Source organism: Cicer arietinum, chromosome 5 (genome assembly GCF_000331145.2).
Source record: "Cicer arietinum cultivar CDC Frontier isolate Library 1 chromosome 5, Cicar.CDCFrontier_v2.0, whole genome shotgun sequence".
NCBI lineage: Eukaryota > Viridiplantae > Streptophyta > Magnoliopsida > Fabales > Fabaceae > Cicer > Cicer arietinum.
Window position 1 is genome coordinate 17,877,654 of NC_021164.2, and position 17,258 is coordinate 17,894,911.

General features: G+C 30.0%; 1 protein-coding gene, 1 non-coding gene and 1 pseudogene across 6 annotated transcripts; all 3 read right to left on the reverse strand.

Annotated features, from left to right (window-relative positions):
- Positions 1 to 525: 525 nt before the first annotated feature.
- On the reverse strand, positions 526 to 4,407 carry LOC101494071 (G-type lectin S-receptor-like serine/threonine-protein kinase At4g27290; annotated as a pseudogene).
- On the reverse strand, positions 3,997 to 4,100 carry LOC113786803 (small nucleolar RNA Z279/snoR105/snoR108). The gene has a single exon (XR_003473117.1). It is a non-coding gene; the product is annotated as a small nucleolar RNA Z279/snoR105/snoR108 (small nucleolar RNA).
- A 3,957-nt stretch (positions 4,408 to 8,364) lies between the features above and the next one.
- LOC101512413 (G-type lectin S-receptor-like serine/threonine-protein kinase At4g27290) lies at positions 8,365 to 15,821 on the reverse strand. 5 transcript variants are annotated; one of them, XM_004499765.4, is made up of 8 exons: positions 15,507 to 15,821; positions 11,520 to 12,665; positions 10,736 to 10,861; positions 10,371 to 10,525; positions 10,073 to 10,283; positions 9,737 to 9,974; positions 9,110 to 9,260; positions 8,365 to 8,958 (listed from the first exon to the last, which is right to left on the reverse strand). In XM_004499765.4, exons 2-8 carry the CDS (start codon positions 12,592 to 12,594, stop codon positions 8,659 to 8,661), a joined length of 2,256 nt encoding a protein of 751 aa, XP_004499822.1. In that variant the 5' UTR covers positions 12,595 to 12,665; positions 15,507 to 15,821; the 3' UTR covers positions 8,365 to 8,658. The 5 variants fall into 5 exon arrangements, with proteins under 5 accessions (XP_004499822.1, XP_012571126.1, XP_012571127.1 ...); XM_012715672.3 differs by having other exon boundaries at positions 11,520 to 12,668; XM_012715673.3 differs by lacking the exon at positions 15,507 to 15,821 and adding an exon at positions 12,793 to 13,287.
- Positions 15,822 to 17,258: the final 1,437 nt, after the last annotated feature.

The window sequence follows — 17,258 nt, forward strand, 5'->3', positions numbered from 1 at the left end:
TACGTGTGTTGAAGTCTGTACTTTATAGAAAGGATATTCACCAAATATGATAGGTTGTAGGAAGTAAATATCCTCTTTATTTTTCAAAATAAATGGAAAGATTTGTTACTATAATTTTTAAATGTACGAAAAATACAAAAATATATATTTCTAAAATTTGTGATATTAGAATATGGTTGGTCATGATTTGGTTTAAGAAGAAAAATCGAACTAAACCAAATCCAAAAAAATTATACTTGAACTAAATTAAACTACTTGTGCTTAATTCCAAACCATTAAAAATCGAATGAACTGAACCATCAAGCTAGTAAAAGTTGTAATCTCATAGAAAATTCCACAATCCCCTATTTCTTGTTCCAGGGAATCATTCTCTAATGTTGTAATCTACCATTATTTGTTGTAATTAATGGTATAACAACTATTGTAATTCTTTTTCTTATATAAATAGATCATTACCGTAATAATAAGACACTAAAATAAATAAACATATTAAACTTACAAGACCAAGAAGATTAAGATGATGAATAAAAATTTCAATTCTTTCTCCCACTAATTATCTCCAGAACAATTACACCAAAACTAAATACATCGGACTTAGTTGAAAAAGATCCATGCACTGCATATTCAAGCGATATATAACCATTGAGACATAGTCATGAAATTAAAAATTGCAAAAAGAAATTGCAACATATTGGAACTATATAAATAAAAAGGTTTTTCCTATGTTCCCATCATTCTATTGATATTGGCCTCATCTTGATCTCCTTAAAATGTTCTAGCCAGACCAAAATATGATATTCTTAGATGCATATCATTATCGAGAAGAAATTACTTGTTTTGAGGTCTCTATGGATGATTCTTAATCTAGAGTCTTGATGAAGATAGAGAAGTACTCGAGCAATCCCATCAATAATTTGGAACTGTTTTGTTAGATTTAGTTGTTTCTTTTGCAGTGAATCTAACAAATTGCACTTTTAAAGTCAAGGTGGTAATAACTACACAATAGAAAAGAGTAAAATGAAGAACCATAAATTGCATAGTGTGAAGTTTCAAACCAAAAATGAAATAATCCAAGCTTCTATTGGGCATCAATTCATAGATCAAGAGCTTTTCCTTTTGATGAATTGAACAACCAAGAAGTTTTACAAGATTGCAATGCTGAAGTTTTGCCATTAACTTGACTTCACTTTTGAATTGTTCTTCCCCTTTTTCAGAAGTGTATGATAGTCTCTTGATCGAAATCTCTACTCCATCTTCCAATATTCCCTAGAAATAATTTCATAGAAATTTTAAAACTTAGGAATGAAGAAAATTAAAGAATCGTCGAAAAATGTATAGGAACAAACGAAATCAGTAAACAAGTTCCTCAATTTGAATGAATTTAACTACCTTGTATACTGGTCCAAAACTACCTTGTCCTAACTTGTTGGTGTCTGAAAAGTGATTTATGGCATTAAATATGGTTGATAACTGTACATCTTCCTTCTTCCTATGAAATATTTTTAGCATCCCTAAAATGGTAGGAGATACCAATTGGTTATAACTAAAAATATATTCGGAGGAACATGAATGTGACTATAGATTTGAAAACTTCTCCTCATTCTAATATTGGAGTATATTATAAGTTTACTTTAAATTCTTCTTCTTCTTCTTCTTAAAATCATGATGAATAAAATGATTCCTCCTAGTGCCCCTGCAATCTACTTGTTGTTAAAGCTCCACTTATTTCTTCTATGTTCTATGGAATAATAAAGCATTCACAATGAACAAACAAGCAACAAAAAGATTGCAATTTGAGAACTATAAATGTATATTAAAAGAGCTGCATTCAACTTTAAATCATCAAATGTATATTTTGATTGTAGGTCAACTTAATGCAGATGTTCAGATATTTCTGCTATTTGTGACTGAAATGAAAAAAAGATGGGTTTATTTTGTAAACGTAGCATTGACATTTTAGATTGAAGGTAGGTTCGAGTGTCCGACACGTGAGTTTCATTCAATCACTTTTATTTTTCAAATTATATATTACTAGAATCAACATGCGGCACCAGTATTGTGTCTAATGTTCTTGTCTGTCAATACATCACAAATTTCTACAGCCAATAACATGAATTTTTTCCGCTTTTAGTCTCTAGTACATATAAAATAATTTAAAAATCGAAAAATAAAAATTGTCATATTTCAATGACTAAAATCACATTAACTACATCTTACATAAACTAATTCTACATGAACTAAAATCATATCGGCAATGAAATAAAAAACAACTAAATCATATGTTTAAGGAATTAAAAATGAGAAATTCTTTTAGGGACTAAGACTTGAAAAATTGCATAATACTTAAACTAAAAAGTAAATTAACCCAAAAAAGTGATTTAAGAAAAGTGAAAATACCCAACTCTGAAGCTGCAAGTCTTATGAAAATTTCTTGTTCCTTGGTCTGTATGTTATGTCAAGTCCCTTATGTTTCCCAACCAAAGCAAGCAACCACTGTTACTTTTAATATCTAAATTTGCATATGCTATACAACAACAAAAATTCAAACACATTTTCTCACATTCCTCAAGACTCAAACTCTTATCAAACCAAGAAGAAGATGTATCTGGCAACTCTACTCCTGAATGCTTTAGAAACCAATCTCCACTACAGCTTAATCTTATTCTTCTAACAAATCCACCATACCAATCTAAAGAATTCCACTTTTCATTGTACTTTGGTATAAAACCTTCCGAGCATTGAGATGTTCTTGGAGAGTTTGTAATATTGCAAATAGAATTAGCATCTCTCAATCTCTTTTCTTATCTGACCATACCAATCTTTGCGCATAACCCATAGGATTAAGCCATAATCTAGTAATAGTTTCATTTATCAATGTTTGATACTCATAAGAAACTTCTTTATCTTCGAACACTAGTGGAAATTTGAACAACTTAAGATTCCTTAGCCATGAAACTCCACCAAAAGCATAACCATTCCTTGACTCTCCTCTACTAAATAAATTTTCTCCTTTTGAAGTAACTAGTTGAGGAAATCCATGAGCATCTGTGATAAGAAAACTCACCAAGAGAAGGATCATCAACACTTTTCCAGGACGTAATCAAAACTCTCCCACAAAATCTTCTATTCGTCTTTCACAAGGTTTCCTGAATCTAAAAGCTGCAAGACCAGTTTCAAAACCGGTCTCACCAAAATTGCTGATTCATTGGAGGACCACCACACAATGCTTGTAGAATCATCGACTATTGTAACAAGACTTCCTTGATATGTTAGTTTTAGAATTTATGTTGAGTTTTGTATTGGAGAATCTCTATGCATTGTGTTTATGATGATGGTTTGTTGTGTGTGGTTATTAGCTTTCACGTGCATTTCATCAAACAGCTTCCATGTGACTTTTCATAAAACATCGATTTGAAGAATTGAGTGAGTGAGTCCAAGTTAATTAATAATGCAATATCATATATGACAGTTGTGTCCAATTGAATAAAAGAGAAGAAAATTCAGATCGCAATTAAGGATTACATGGTACCTCAAGGATAAAGGTTTCATTAAATTGTAGGCCAGTATAGTTCCTTAATATGATGCAGGCATGACATAATTATTGATATTAGTGCAGGTATAATATAAAATTAGGTTCACTTGACACTCTAATAACTTTTAACGGTATATTTTTATTACATAATTATCTGAAAAGTTATAAATTGACATTGATATAAAAAAATTTGATATGCCTCTTAGGAGTGTCGATGAGATATAAATTCTAAGGTGATCAAGTTTATAATAACATTTATCATCTCTGTATCAAAAGAAAAATAATATAAAAAAAAAGTCATAATATCAAATAAGATTTTGAAGACAATTTGACATATTTAAAAAAAAGTAAAACATGAAAATATAACACTAAATTGATAAATGATATATAAAATATTTATTTAATAATTCAAACTAAAATTTAAAAATTTAAAAATAATTGAACTTAATTTGGCCTTCAGGTTAGGGATCAGATTGATTAAAGGAGAGTGCCCAATTGTCGTAACCAGGCTTGGGGCGAACACCCAACTCACATATTATTTGTGAGACTCGACCACTCCTCATATCCCCGTAACTGCCTGAAGGATCATGGCTTTAACAGTGTTCACTCTTCTATTCTTATAGCACCCAATATTTCCTATATCACTATATCTTTCGATGTGGGACTTTGACTTCACGTGTAACGCCTCCCTTATTTTCGATCAACAGCACACACCACCACTTACTCTAACTCATGCTTTAACTTTCTAGGAATTAATTAACTAAGCAACAAATCAAATGGTACTTACAAAACATGATCGATTATATTTATCTGTGTGTAAAAGTTGCATGCAAAGGCTGCAGATTTTAGTGCACCATTGTTTTAGGGTCACAATTAATGGTGAAGCCACTTTCTCTATTCTCGTGTATTTCTAGTCTCTTTTAAACAAAATGACTCTAATATTCCTTTAACTTTAACGTAATATTGATTTAATTTTTTTATTTTTTTAATTTAATTAATAATATTATCATTTTTTTTTTAAATATTTTGGTAGAGGTCACATTCTCATCTTTACATATGTCTAAAATTTTATTAAATTTAGAATCTAAATTTTCACATAAACTCAAATCTTTATCTCAAACAACACTAAATCTCTAAACAATACTCACATTTATCTTTATTATCTTCTCCAATCCCATCTTATCAAAATTAAATTATTGTTTGAATCTCAAAATGAGCTTATTCACCGATGCAACTTAATATTAAGATAGGGATGCAATAGACAAAATTTTATTTAAGAGAACCAAATAAATAAAATAAAATATCTAATATGAGTAAATTAATATAAATAACTCGAAATAATAACAACAATTTAACTGTATAACAATGATACATTGTTAGTGTATAACTTATTCTACCAAAAGAAAGTTTTCAACTTAAAAAACTACATTAGTTGACAGGAACTAAGGTAGAATAAATTAATTATGGATTTTTTTTTATTATAAGGACTAATTTGTCACATTTAAATTATTATTAAAAACTTAATTATCCAATTTAAAACCAATTTTTTTATGACAATTTAGATAAAGATTAAGTTGTCTTAATTTATTTTTTTGAAATATCTTTTTATTATCAAATCACTTTATTAAAGTCATGTAGCTCAATATCATTCTCCCCTCCTTCTATGGATATGAAGGGATAAAGAAGACACTCAATCATTTGCTAGATGCAGAATATAAAAACACCAAAATTCATAATTAAACGGAGAGCCTAATACCAAAATACATTCACTCCTAATTTAATGTAAATAGAAAAGATTGAACAACACAATACACCAAATAATAAAGAGACACCTATCTACTAATTGAATAGCAGAACTTCTTCCATCTAATCTACAACATCAGCCACATACCCCATCTTTCAACGAGGTTTGAGTAAAACAAATGCGACATAATATAATATTATTTAATTGTATTTTTAATTTCCTTATTTTATCATATTTATAAAAATAATCTTTCTATTTTAAAATTAAATTTTTTAATTTCTTATTTTTAAAGTCAAACTTTTGTATCGCTCTTTTTTCACATTTTCTATTACAGTAACAAGAGGCACTAATACTAGACATCGACAACGTTGAAAAGAAATCTACTTCCTTACTCCAATCCTCATTACTCCTTCTCAGCAAACCAAACAGCAATAATTCAAAACTAATTTAATCATATACCAAACTTAGATGATGTCACTCCAAACTACCATTCCCCCAAAAATACCAGTTTAGTTTGCAATCCAACTACTTCAAGCTTGAATTATGAAATTAATCAACAAAATATAAACTAAAAAATCAGCGCCATTTGTATTTAGACTAAGAGTTACTTTTATTTTTTTCATGATTAAAAGTTGATGATATTCATAAATTGGACCATATTAATCAATTGGATTGCACTATATCAAAGAAAATCAAAACAATTAAATTGTTCATAAACTGTACCACATATTTAAAACAATTAAGGTAACTAAATTTAATTCAAAAATCAATTGAACAATTTTAAAAAAAAAATTAACCTTAATTAAGATTTTTTTTTAAATTTCAAAATAAATTTTTTTTCAAAAAAAATATAGAAAATATTGAAACTTTTTTTGAAAAAAAAAATTAAATTATTTTTTACTTGAAATTTTTTTGAGAATAAAGTCAAAAACATTTCTTTCCTAAAAAAATTTCGATTTTTTTTCCGAAACATTTTACTTGAAATTTTTTTTAATCGAGAAACTTTTTATATCTATTTTTACCAAAAAAAATTCAAAATTATTTTTCTTAAGAACTAGTTCGAAACCGATTTTAACTAAAAATTTATTCAAAATATTAAATTAGTTTATATTTATAAACCAATTTCAAACTGGTTTAGAACTGCACTGAATTTGATTCAAAAGTAATTTTCAAAATCTGAACTAAATCATTAATATGGTTCAATACAGTTCAATTTTTGCACCACGAACACCCCTAATGATAGTTTAGTGATTCAAAAAAATACATTTATCTTATATCGGATTTTTAGTTAAATTGATTAGTTAGTTACACGTTCTAGTTAGTTGTTTTATTTAATTGACTATATAAATTTATATAACTCTTAAATGCAAATGATTCTCTCAATAATCAATATCATTCAATGTACTGTTCTCCATTTCTCTCTTATAACTTAAATTGGTAATAAAATTAGATAAAAATGATGATAGGCTTGATAGCACTATAGTGATTCAAACCCCATTAGTTGAGATTACTCAAGCTTAAGTAGTTGTATTTTTCCTTCATACCGAAAAGCTTGTCCTCTATGCATAATGCTATGCTCACAGTAGTTTAGTAGTATCTTATCTTATACACCATAATCCTAACCTCAAGTTATGATCCTTTCATGGTTCTTAGTTGTTTGCCTTAGTCATACACATGCTGCATATAAGATATAATTCTGTTAGATTGCATTCAATTTATAGCAACTGATGAACACCATCATATCTTATATTCTTACAAAGCAATCATGAAGAAAAAACTAAAGTCAGGGTACTAAAACAAGGGGCATGTTGCAGCATCTGCCATGGTTCCATAAAAACAATCACATTCCATACGCTACAAAAGGAGATTTCAGATACCAAATGATTTCAGACATATAAAAAAAAAAAAAAAAAAAGATAACCAAGGAAACACAAAGACCGAAGAAGCACATTCAAAAGAGTTGATGCTAACTTTTTTTTTTTCAAAAAAATCCCTTAACACTCATTAAATGAAACCCACTTGCATAGCAAAGATGGATTAATGGGTAAAATAACTCTCACTATAAAATAATAATTAATACACTTAAAAAGTGTATTATGTTTCTTATATGTAGGAAAAGAAAAAAAAAACTATAATTCATTCTTATAAATAGAAACAGAGTAGTATTAGAAATCAAATACGAGATAAGACAATAACAAAAAGCAACTTTTAGCACCTTAGATAATATGGGAAAGTTTCAAAGGACACATCAATATCCTCGGCATTGAGAATTCTCTGTTGTAGGCTGTCCTTAAATGCCTGCTGTCTGGTGGATGCCAATATTGGTGTATCAACATCTTTAAGGAGTTCTCTTAATTCCCTTCGATCTTCTAATATCTTAGAAATGCTGCCACTTATATCAATTTCAGAACCTGAGCCGGCAAGCATGCACAGTAATGGTCTCAACTCGTTATTAGCAGCAGTCATCTTCCCAACATCTGTGTCCACTTCAGCATCAACATCCATGGTGTCAAGGCTAGGATTGTCATTAACATTAGTAGAGGATGCAGGAACAGCTTTTCCAGACGGAAAAGCTCCAGCCGATTCATTATCATTGGTGGTATCTTTCATTTCATTGTCGGGGATATTATCCTCATGGCCAGAAGGTAGAGATGAAATATCAGCACTCTGTTTCTTGCAAGTTGTAGCAGGCGGGGAAACTAGAGATAAATCGTTATGAATATTTGATAGAGAGGCCAATATCGATGCTCCAGCAACAGCTGAAGGGTCTCCAGATCTAGCTTCAACTTGCATCCCATTTATCGGAGCACTCTGGGCTTCTAAAATACTCACAGGAGGTAAATCGGCAGTAGAAACATTGTTACTTTTGAGCTGCTGAAATATCTGAATTTCGTGCTAAGGAACCCATAAAACATTAAAAGAAATTTAAGAATGAAAAGATGCTGCAGTTCATAATGTAAATACATAGAACACATGACTATGAGATCTCTAAAAAACCAAAATATTTAAAAAAAAAAAAAAAAAAAAAAAAAAAGGATACCAAGCGATTCTAAAATGGTCAGCACATGTTCAATTTGGAGTAAGCAAGTGGCCATGTGAAATTTCAGTTTTCCCTTTAAAATTCTATCACATTGCTACAACAATTGATTAAAAGTACCAGATAATGTCTCAAAATCATAACCCAGATACATTAGTATCTTCTTTCAAACAAAATTTTGAACTCTGCTTTTTTCTATAGGAATTTATCTAGAATCATACTAACATAAAATTACACATGTACAACAAAGGAGTATTATATGCTCTATTTATCTTTATATTTGCCAAAACCAATTTTTTGCACATTTGAACGGTATTTGATCCAAATAAGTGTCACAGTGGCGTTCTATCTGGCCTCTAACAATGAGATTGAAGCTTCATTTACTGAACACCCTTTCGAAGAAGATCCTGTGCTAATTGTATTATCTCTTCCTGCGTAGAATCCGGGTTCACTTGGTTTTGGGAGTAACTTTTCACCCTTTAACATAAAAACCACAGATGACATGGTTGGCCTATTTTCAGGTTTATGTTGTACACACAATAGACCCACATGAATAAATCGTATTATTTCTGAAGATACGGACTCATCATATAATATGTCCGCTATTAACTCCAGTGACCTTTCTTCGATCCACAGTCTCCATGCCTAAAATGACATGAAAGTTACAAGAGTAAGCTCAACTTATGCTTTCCATATTCTTTGTGATATGAATTAGTATTCATTTTGAATATCTTACTTTCAGAAGATTTAGAGACAAAAAGGGGTATAAGGAAAGCATATACCCTTCAAAACTTACATGGCCAAGAAGGTTTAGATGATTTTGAGGGTCACAAAAACCGCGATTCTTCTTACCGCTAATTATCTCAAGTACAACGACTCCAAAGCTAAAAACATCAGATTTTAACGAGAAAGATCCATGCACGGCATATTCTGGAGGCATATATCCACTGCAAGAAAAACCACTGAAGTTAGGAAAAAAACAAGATATTAAAAGGGGTTGAGACAAAGCAGAACTGAAGGTTTAAATAACTTTTCAGTACCTATAACATACAATACTAGTACACATAACTTTCTAGTATATAGTCCCTAAAATATTCTTATCAGTATTAATGCCTGAAACATAGTCCATATTTGTCCTGAAATCAATCCTTCTAATATTTGTCCATATATTGAACACAGTCCATGTATAGTCTCTATACTAAGAACTAAATTGAATATGGACATGGTCTACATATTCCAATGTGAAAAAATATTATCAAAGACTAAAACCAGAATTACTGAGGACAAAAAAATAATCTTTCCTACATTTTAGGAATTCAAATTGACAAAAATGTTTCGTAGAAACTAAAACCGAAGTCAATGTATGTTAAGAAGACTATAAAGTTATTTAAGCCTTAAATTGAAATAAATAAGTAGAAATTACTATGTTCCCATCACTCTATTTGTATTGGCCTCAGCTTGGTCTTCCATAAATGATCTGGCTAAACCAAAATCTGATATCTTTGGGATCATATTAATATCAAGAAGAATATTGCTTGTCTTGAGATCTCTATGTATGATTCTTAGTGTAGAATCTTGATGGAGATACAGCATCCCCCGAGCAATTCCGTCAATAATTTCCAAGCGCTTAGTCCAATCTAGTAATTTACTTCGCGTACTATCTAACAAAATCACATTTTGAAGTTAGCATGAGAACCACATTCTGGAAAATGTAAAATTGAAATCAATAAATTAATTTGGTTGTTGTGAAAATTCAAACCAAAAATAAAGAAATCCAAGCTTCTGTTGGGCATGAACTCATAGATCAACAGCCTTTCGTCTTGTTGAATTGAACAACCAAGAAGTTTTACAAGATTACGGTGTTGAAGTGTTGCCATCAATTTTACTTCATTTTTGAACTCTTCAGTTCCTTGTCCTGATGTTTTAGAAAGTCTCTTAACAGCAACTTCTTGTCCATATGCCAATATACCCTAGTAATAATTTTGGAAATTTTAGTACCTTTTGAACTTCGTGGATTAAGGTGAGAAATTAACTTGGTATAGTAACCAAGGTTTTACCTTGTACACCGGTCCAAAGCCACCTTCACCTAACTTGTATTTGTTAGAAAAGTTATTTGTGGCATTAATGACAGTTGAAAAATCAAATATTGTTGCCAAGTCATCTTCTTTCTTCTCCTCCTTGTGGTTCCACAGAATTAACTTTTTAATATACCCTGATATGATGTAAGATACAAATATAAAATTACCAATAATTAACAATTTCAGTTGTTTATTGCAACTAAGGAAAGGGACATTGGTGAAACAACAATCAAAATTTAGAATTGAAGAATACTTGTTTCAATTTACTGAACTAATTCTGTTTACATTATGATTATTATAATACTGGACTTTTGGAGCATATCATAAATTTTCACTTGGCTTACCAAGCTTCTTCCTAAATGTTGATGAGACCAATAGAAGAGCTGTAAGTCCTAAGATGAAAGCAATAACTCCTCCGAAAGTCCCGACAAGCTTCTTCATATTCAAGTTCCTTTTATTCTTTATATGATCTAATCAGGGTTGAAGAAAAAGTCAGTCAACAAGCAGTGAAAAGCATAAAAAAAGAATACAAAAAAATAAGGAATCTATAGAGAATAACTTTAATTTAGAGATTGGTTCATAATCTTAATAGTGAAAAAGAATTTCATTATTGTCGCTAAGGATGTAAATGAGCTCAATCATATGTGAACTAACTCGTTAAATGCTCGATTAAGCTCATTTATTTAATTAAATAAATAAACTCAAGCTTAATATAAGACTTATTTAAGTGAGTCAAACTCGACATTAACAGAACATTAATAGCTCCTTTATATATCATCAAATATATATGAAAACGTTATGCACAAATTTCTATTTGTAGATTATCATATAATATTAAAAAAAATTAATACTAAATCAATAAGCTAAGAAAATAATTTAAGTAAAATTGTCATAAATAAAAATGAAAATAGTTAAGTTATAAATGAGCAAAACAAGCTCAAACTTAATTATTTTTTAACATACGCAAAGCTCAAATCAAACTTTTAGGCTCATTAAATTGAATGAGTCAAGCTTGAGTATTCAATTTTTTTTCATAAGCCAAGTTCAAGCTTCAAGTAGTTGGCTCAGCTCTGACTCACTGACACCCATAATTGTCACACGGTTTCAACAGTGAAGTGTTGAAAGTACCTAATTCTGAGGATGCGAGTCGTATGTAAATGTCTTGCCCTTGGTCTACATGTTTTGTCATGTCCACAATGACATCAAACCAAAGCAAGCAGCCACTCCCACCATCTCTGGCATCTAAATTTGCATATGCAATGCAAGAACAGTTTTTCAAACACACTGTCTTACATTCCTCAAGACTCAACCTCTTGTCAAACCAAGATGATGACGTGTCTGGCAATTTCATGTTTGCGTACTTGAAAAATCCATCTCCATTAACACAATTCAATTTTGTTCTCCTTACACACCCACCAGACCAATCTGATGAGTTCCATTTTGCTTGAAATTTTGGTACGAAACCATCCAAACATTCACATATTGGGGAGTCATTAATGTTGCAGTTAGAGTTGATACCACAAAAGGCATAATGATCACAACGGTTTGCAGGACGAGTAACCGTAACCTTCCAATTTTCGGTCATATCTAACCATAGAAAATTATGTTGAAATCCGTCGGAATCTAGCGTCATTCTAGAAGTAATTGAACTGCTCATAATTTCATATTGATAACAGATTTCCTTGTCATTGACCACGAACGAGAGATTATAGATTCCATGCGTTTGCCTAGAGAAACCAGTGAAAAGAAATCCATTCCATGACCCCGCTCTATACAGAAGTTTTGTTCCCTTTGCAACAATCAGTTGAGGAAAACCGTGAGTATCTACCCGATACGAAAAGTCTCCATCAGCAGGATCATTAGGACTTCTCCAAGATGTGATATATTTATAAGGACCCGTAAGTAAATTACTTCTCAGCTTCATTCCAGAAAGGAAAGTATTACCAGGATAATCAAAGGATTCCCACAAGACCTTCCCATTCTCACTGCTGATGTTTGCATCTTTCACAACAAGGTTTCCTGAATCCAACAACTTCACAACAACTGATTTTGACTCGATTCTTGATGAATTGGAGGACCAGATTACACCTCTGGAGCCATCAAGAATAACAAGGCTTCCCTGATGAGTGAGTTTCAGTATTACAGTTGAGTTTTGTATTGGATTATTTCTGTTGGCAACCCAGACAATAGTCCTTGGTAACATCCTCTTGTACCATATACCAAAGTATTGGCGTTGTGGATCTCCAAAGTTGAAAAAACCAGCTTCAAAGGTTCCTGCTGCAGAAACAAGGGTGTCATTATATTGGATAAACTGATATGGAACAATAGTAGTAAAAGTGTTTTGTTTAGAGAAAGATGGTGTGGAGGAAAAGAAGAAAGTATACACCATTAACATTAGCACCTTATGATGGTTCTCCATTGTGTTTGTATGGATTTGTCTTCAATGATCATTTTCATTTTATCAGATTTCAAATTCAATTGAGACGGCTTAGTCCAAGTCTTCTCATGTGCTACTAATTAATGCAAATTCCAAAAAAATAAAACCAACAAGTGTGTGGTGTCTAATCTAGTCTAATCAGCTTAAAACATGGTATGCTGACCAAATGTCAACTGACTCGTTTTCTTTCAAGTGAAGACTTTTGCTTTGGAGACTGGGGAACTGTTGAACACATCAGGCTAATGCGCAGGACTATCAAGAGACCTAGATATTACATCTTGACTCAAAACTTAAGATATTGGGTATATGATAATATGAGTCACTTTTCTCATACTTCCGGTCTCGAATATAAGCAACAAAAAATATAAGCAAATAACTAATTTTACCACATTTAATACTATTAATCCTACAATGCCCTTTAATAAATTTAGATTTTATTTTTCCAACAAATGTTTAGTAAAATATGCAAAATTATGTTAACTTTAAAAATATTTATTTTACTCTGAAACATCAAAAAGTTATATAAAAGAAATTTATTTACAAATGTACAAATGTACAAATTTAATATGTGTAAAAGACTAAATGAGATAAATAAATAAATATTAAGAAAAAATATTATTATTTAGCTTGACATGATGTTTTCGGCTCCTTCATGTCCTTCAGTGTAATAGAGAGATCAAAGCTATGAAGTTCTAGGTAGAAATATTATTGTTTGGTGCTTTGGTTTACACATTTGTTATAAAAAATGAGTCTTAGAACTATCAATTGTACGACTTGTACTCAATGATTAAGGTGATGTCACATCCAATTAAACCCTTTAAAATGATTTTTCTCTTAATTAATTTGGCTATAAAAATTAGTTTTAGAACCACCAACCAATGGTGTTTGGGGTGTGCAATGAAGCTTACAAAGGAGCACAATATATAAACTCTTTGCAACTCTTGAATTGTTAACCTTTGCTTTTGCAACTATTGAAACCCTAAGAGTAAAGGTATTCTCCCTTTGGCCTTCTTCCTCTCCTTCTCCTCTTCTTCTATATGTTCACCATTGTTAACATGGTATCAAAGAGTATTGTGGATTTCATTGACTTCTCTCATTGAAGCATTATTTGCAAAGCGTCTATGTGGTTTGGTTGATGGTGTGTGAAAGCCACACAACACTTCTGGTCTATTGTATTTTCGAAGAAAATAAGAGGAAGGGAAAAGTCTCCTATTTTTTTGTTGGACGAGACATTTGTGAGGATTGTGGTTTTCCCTGCTAATTACTTTCTAATATCATGTTAATTTTAGCTATTAATTCTGCCTTAATTGCAGTTTTGCACCTAGTCTCCTTAGTTACGATAAACTTGACCTACCTTCTTTGGAGCCTCCAACACTTTTAGGGTACGTTTGGGAGTTGGGTTTTGGAGAGCTAAATTCATATTTTGGTATATATTTGAGATTTTAAAGAAAATTGAAAAAATAACATGATACTAAATGATCATATAACATCTCAATTGCACTTAATTTATTTTTAAAATAATTTATTTTTAAAATATTTTATAGCTTCCTTAATTTGAAAAAGAAAAATAAGTTCTCCTTTCCCTTCCCCTCGAAAACCCTCTATCCAAACACACCCTTAATGTGTTGGGTCCCCATGGGTTTAAGTGGTAGGTTTTCCAAACACACCCTTAATGTGTTGGGTCCCCATGGGTTTAAGTGGTAGGTTTTGTCTCACATCACCTACAGTTATGGCCTAAGTAGTGCTTATAAGTTATGGACATCCCTCACTTTACAAGATAATTTTGTTTGACCTATTAAGATTCAATTAAAAAACCTAAAGTTTATCAAATTTTAAATCAGTGTCGTCGAAGATCGCCCATCAACAACAATGTTTCAAAGTCAATTAAGAGTCTCTCCGGATTGACTTATTTGAACTTATCTACTAACATCCATACCTGTGAGACTATTTGGAAGAGCTTATGGAAACCACTTATGACCTACCTATAAGTTGTTTTCAACTAATTTTTTATAACTTACCTATAAGTTGTTTTTAACTAATTTGTATACCTTTGAGTTGTTTTCAACTAATTTTCACAAGTTTTTCAGGAAAGCTTATAAAAATAGCTTGTAGCTTATACAAAAACAATTTGGCTTTAATGTAAAAATAGCTTCTACAAACAACAACAAGAAGCATATGATCTACAAATTCAAGTCTTATTCACAGATGACTTTCAGTGAAGACTTTGTTTATAGAGTTTGCCTGTGAAATGGGTTATTCCAATTGAAACATGACCGCAAACATAAGGATTGAATTGGTGTGTGGTGTATAACTTTCAAAATGGATTATCAAACAATACAAATATATATATATATATATATATATATAAATAAAATTCAATTCTAGAAGCATGTGATGTACAAATTCAAGACTTGAAATTCAATTTTAAGGGACCAAACGTTAACTGACAAATTTTCAGTGAAGACTTTGTTTATAGAGTTTGCCTGTGAAATGGGTTATTCCAATTGAAACATGACCGCAAACATAATGATTGAATTGGTGTGTGGTGTATAACTTTCAAAATGGATTATCAAACAATACAAATATATTTTATAATTTTTAAAATATATATATATATATATATATATATATATTATTGTAATTTTGAAATTAATGTTTATTAAAATAATAAGACTTACCCCACAATCTTTTATCTTCATTATCTCCCAAACCCTAACATAAACCTGCAAAGAAACGATCGAAATTCTGCGAGCGGATGAATGAACCAACTCGAAGCTATTTGAAATCAAAGGAAGAAGAAACTGCGGAGCCATCGTTCCTATAAGCGATTCGATTTCCTACGGCAAGCACGATTGGAACCCGTTGTTCATGAGAATTGACAATAGTTTGCTCATGTGCTTTTTGCTTATTAATTTTAAGGTTTTCTTAATTACAATTAACTAGTATAAACCAGAGTAAATAAAAATAATAATATAAAATAACTATAATTTAATCATAAGATATTTTTTAAAACCTCAAACCAGATAGATGTATTGGTCAGTTATCTTATATATTCATTACATTTCATTTATAATTAATGAAAATCAATTACTCACTTAAATTCAAACATTATTTCAATTATACAAGCACAAATACTTTTCTCATCAAATTTTGATACCATTTGTTAGAGAATGCAACAATTAAAATATTTCATTATTATAAGAGATTGATTTATCATTATATATATATATATATATATATATATATATATATATTTAACTTATTTATAATTAATATATAATTAATTACTCTCATAAATTGAACAATATCTTACAAAACAAAAACATTTGGTAATAAGTGTGTTTTCTATTGAATTTAATTACACAACTTATTGATTTCTTTATTGGTTCTCAAAGTGTATTCTTCACCCAACACAAATGAGAATAAGATTTATTTATTTATTTGTCATTTCAATTAGATAGCAATTGCATAAAATAATAATTTTCTAATAATCATATCTATCTTTTGATTTTCTTTCGCTTCAAATTCATTTCTAAACAATATCATTTTTGAGAGAATAATAGTTTTTAAATTTTTATATATTTTTTTAAAATTATTTTAAAAAGTAAGTGGTCTTTTATCGTGAGATACTCATTTTAAAAAAATTCACAAAGACGATGTCTGAAAAATATCATTGTTTTTATCTTTTTTAATTAGTTGTTTTATTTCTTTCCACCAAAATTATTTACATTTAAAAAAATTTAAATGTCTAGTGTCCAAAGTAAATAATTCTTTTCAGAGATATCAAGGCTGCAAACTCAAGTTTCATATGATTCCATATACTTAATAATATCATGAGACTATAAAAATTAAACAAATTAGATGAAATATTAAATTGTAAAAACATAAAATAAAAAGGGTAAAAATGAAAATAAAATTATAGCAAGAGAAACATCATTATAAGTCATAACTAAGGTTAAAAAAAATATAGACATGAATAACATAATTAGATATCTACTAAATTCTAACTACATCTACCCGTGATTATTTATTTTTCACCTATTTGTAACATAATCATAAAAATTGTGGAATAAGAAGAGTTCTAGAAACACAAGTCAATATCCAAATAGTTGCATGTAATATATTAACCATCCAAAAGTATAACTCCAAAAAATAGTGTGTATGTATTATTACAGTATGGAATATCAACTATTATGTCTCATAGTATTTTCGAGCTAATTCACAACACGATTCAACTAGAAAGTACACAATGTTACTTTTTTCCATTTGTTGCAAAAGAACTATTTAAAGTAGAATACATGAAATATATGAATAGGAATAATGACCATTAAAAATCAATATATGAAGTCAAATATGACAAATTTTGAAGTCTTCAATGAAAAACCAAATTGTGATTTGATAAATTAAAAGAGAGTATCTTCTAAATAAAA

Coding starts and splice junctions, on each gene's coding strand:
- LOC101512413 (XM_004499764.4), bottom strand. CDS start 12,810: ATGGAGAACCATCATAAGGTGCTAATGTTAATGGTGTATACTTTCTTC. Junction 9,975..10,072: donor CTTGGATTTCTTTATTTTTG/GTTTGAATTTTC, acceptor TGATTTTGTTAG/ATAGTACGCGAAGTAAATTA. Junction 8,959..9,109: donor ATCTAAACCTTCTTGGCCAT/GTAAGTTTTGAA, acceptor ATGTCATTTTAG/GCATGGAGACTGTGGATCGA.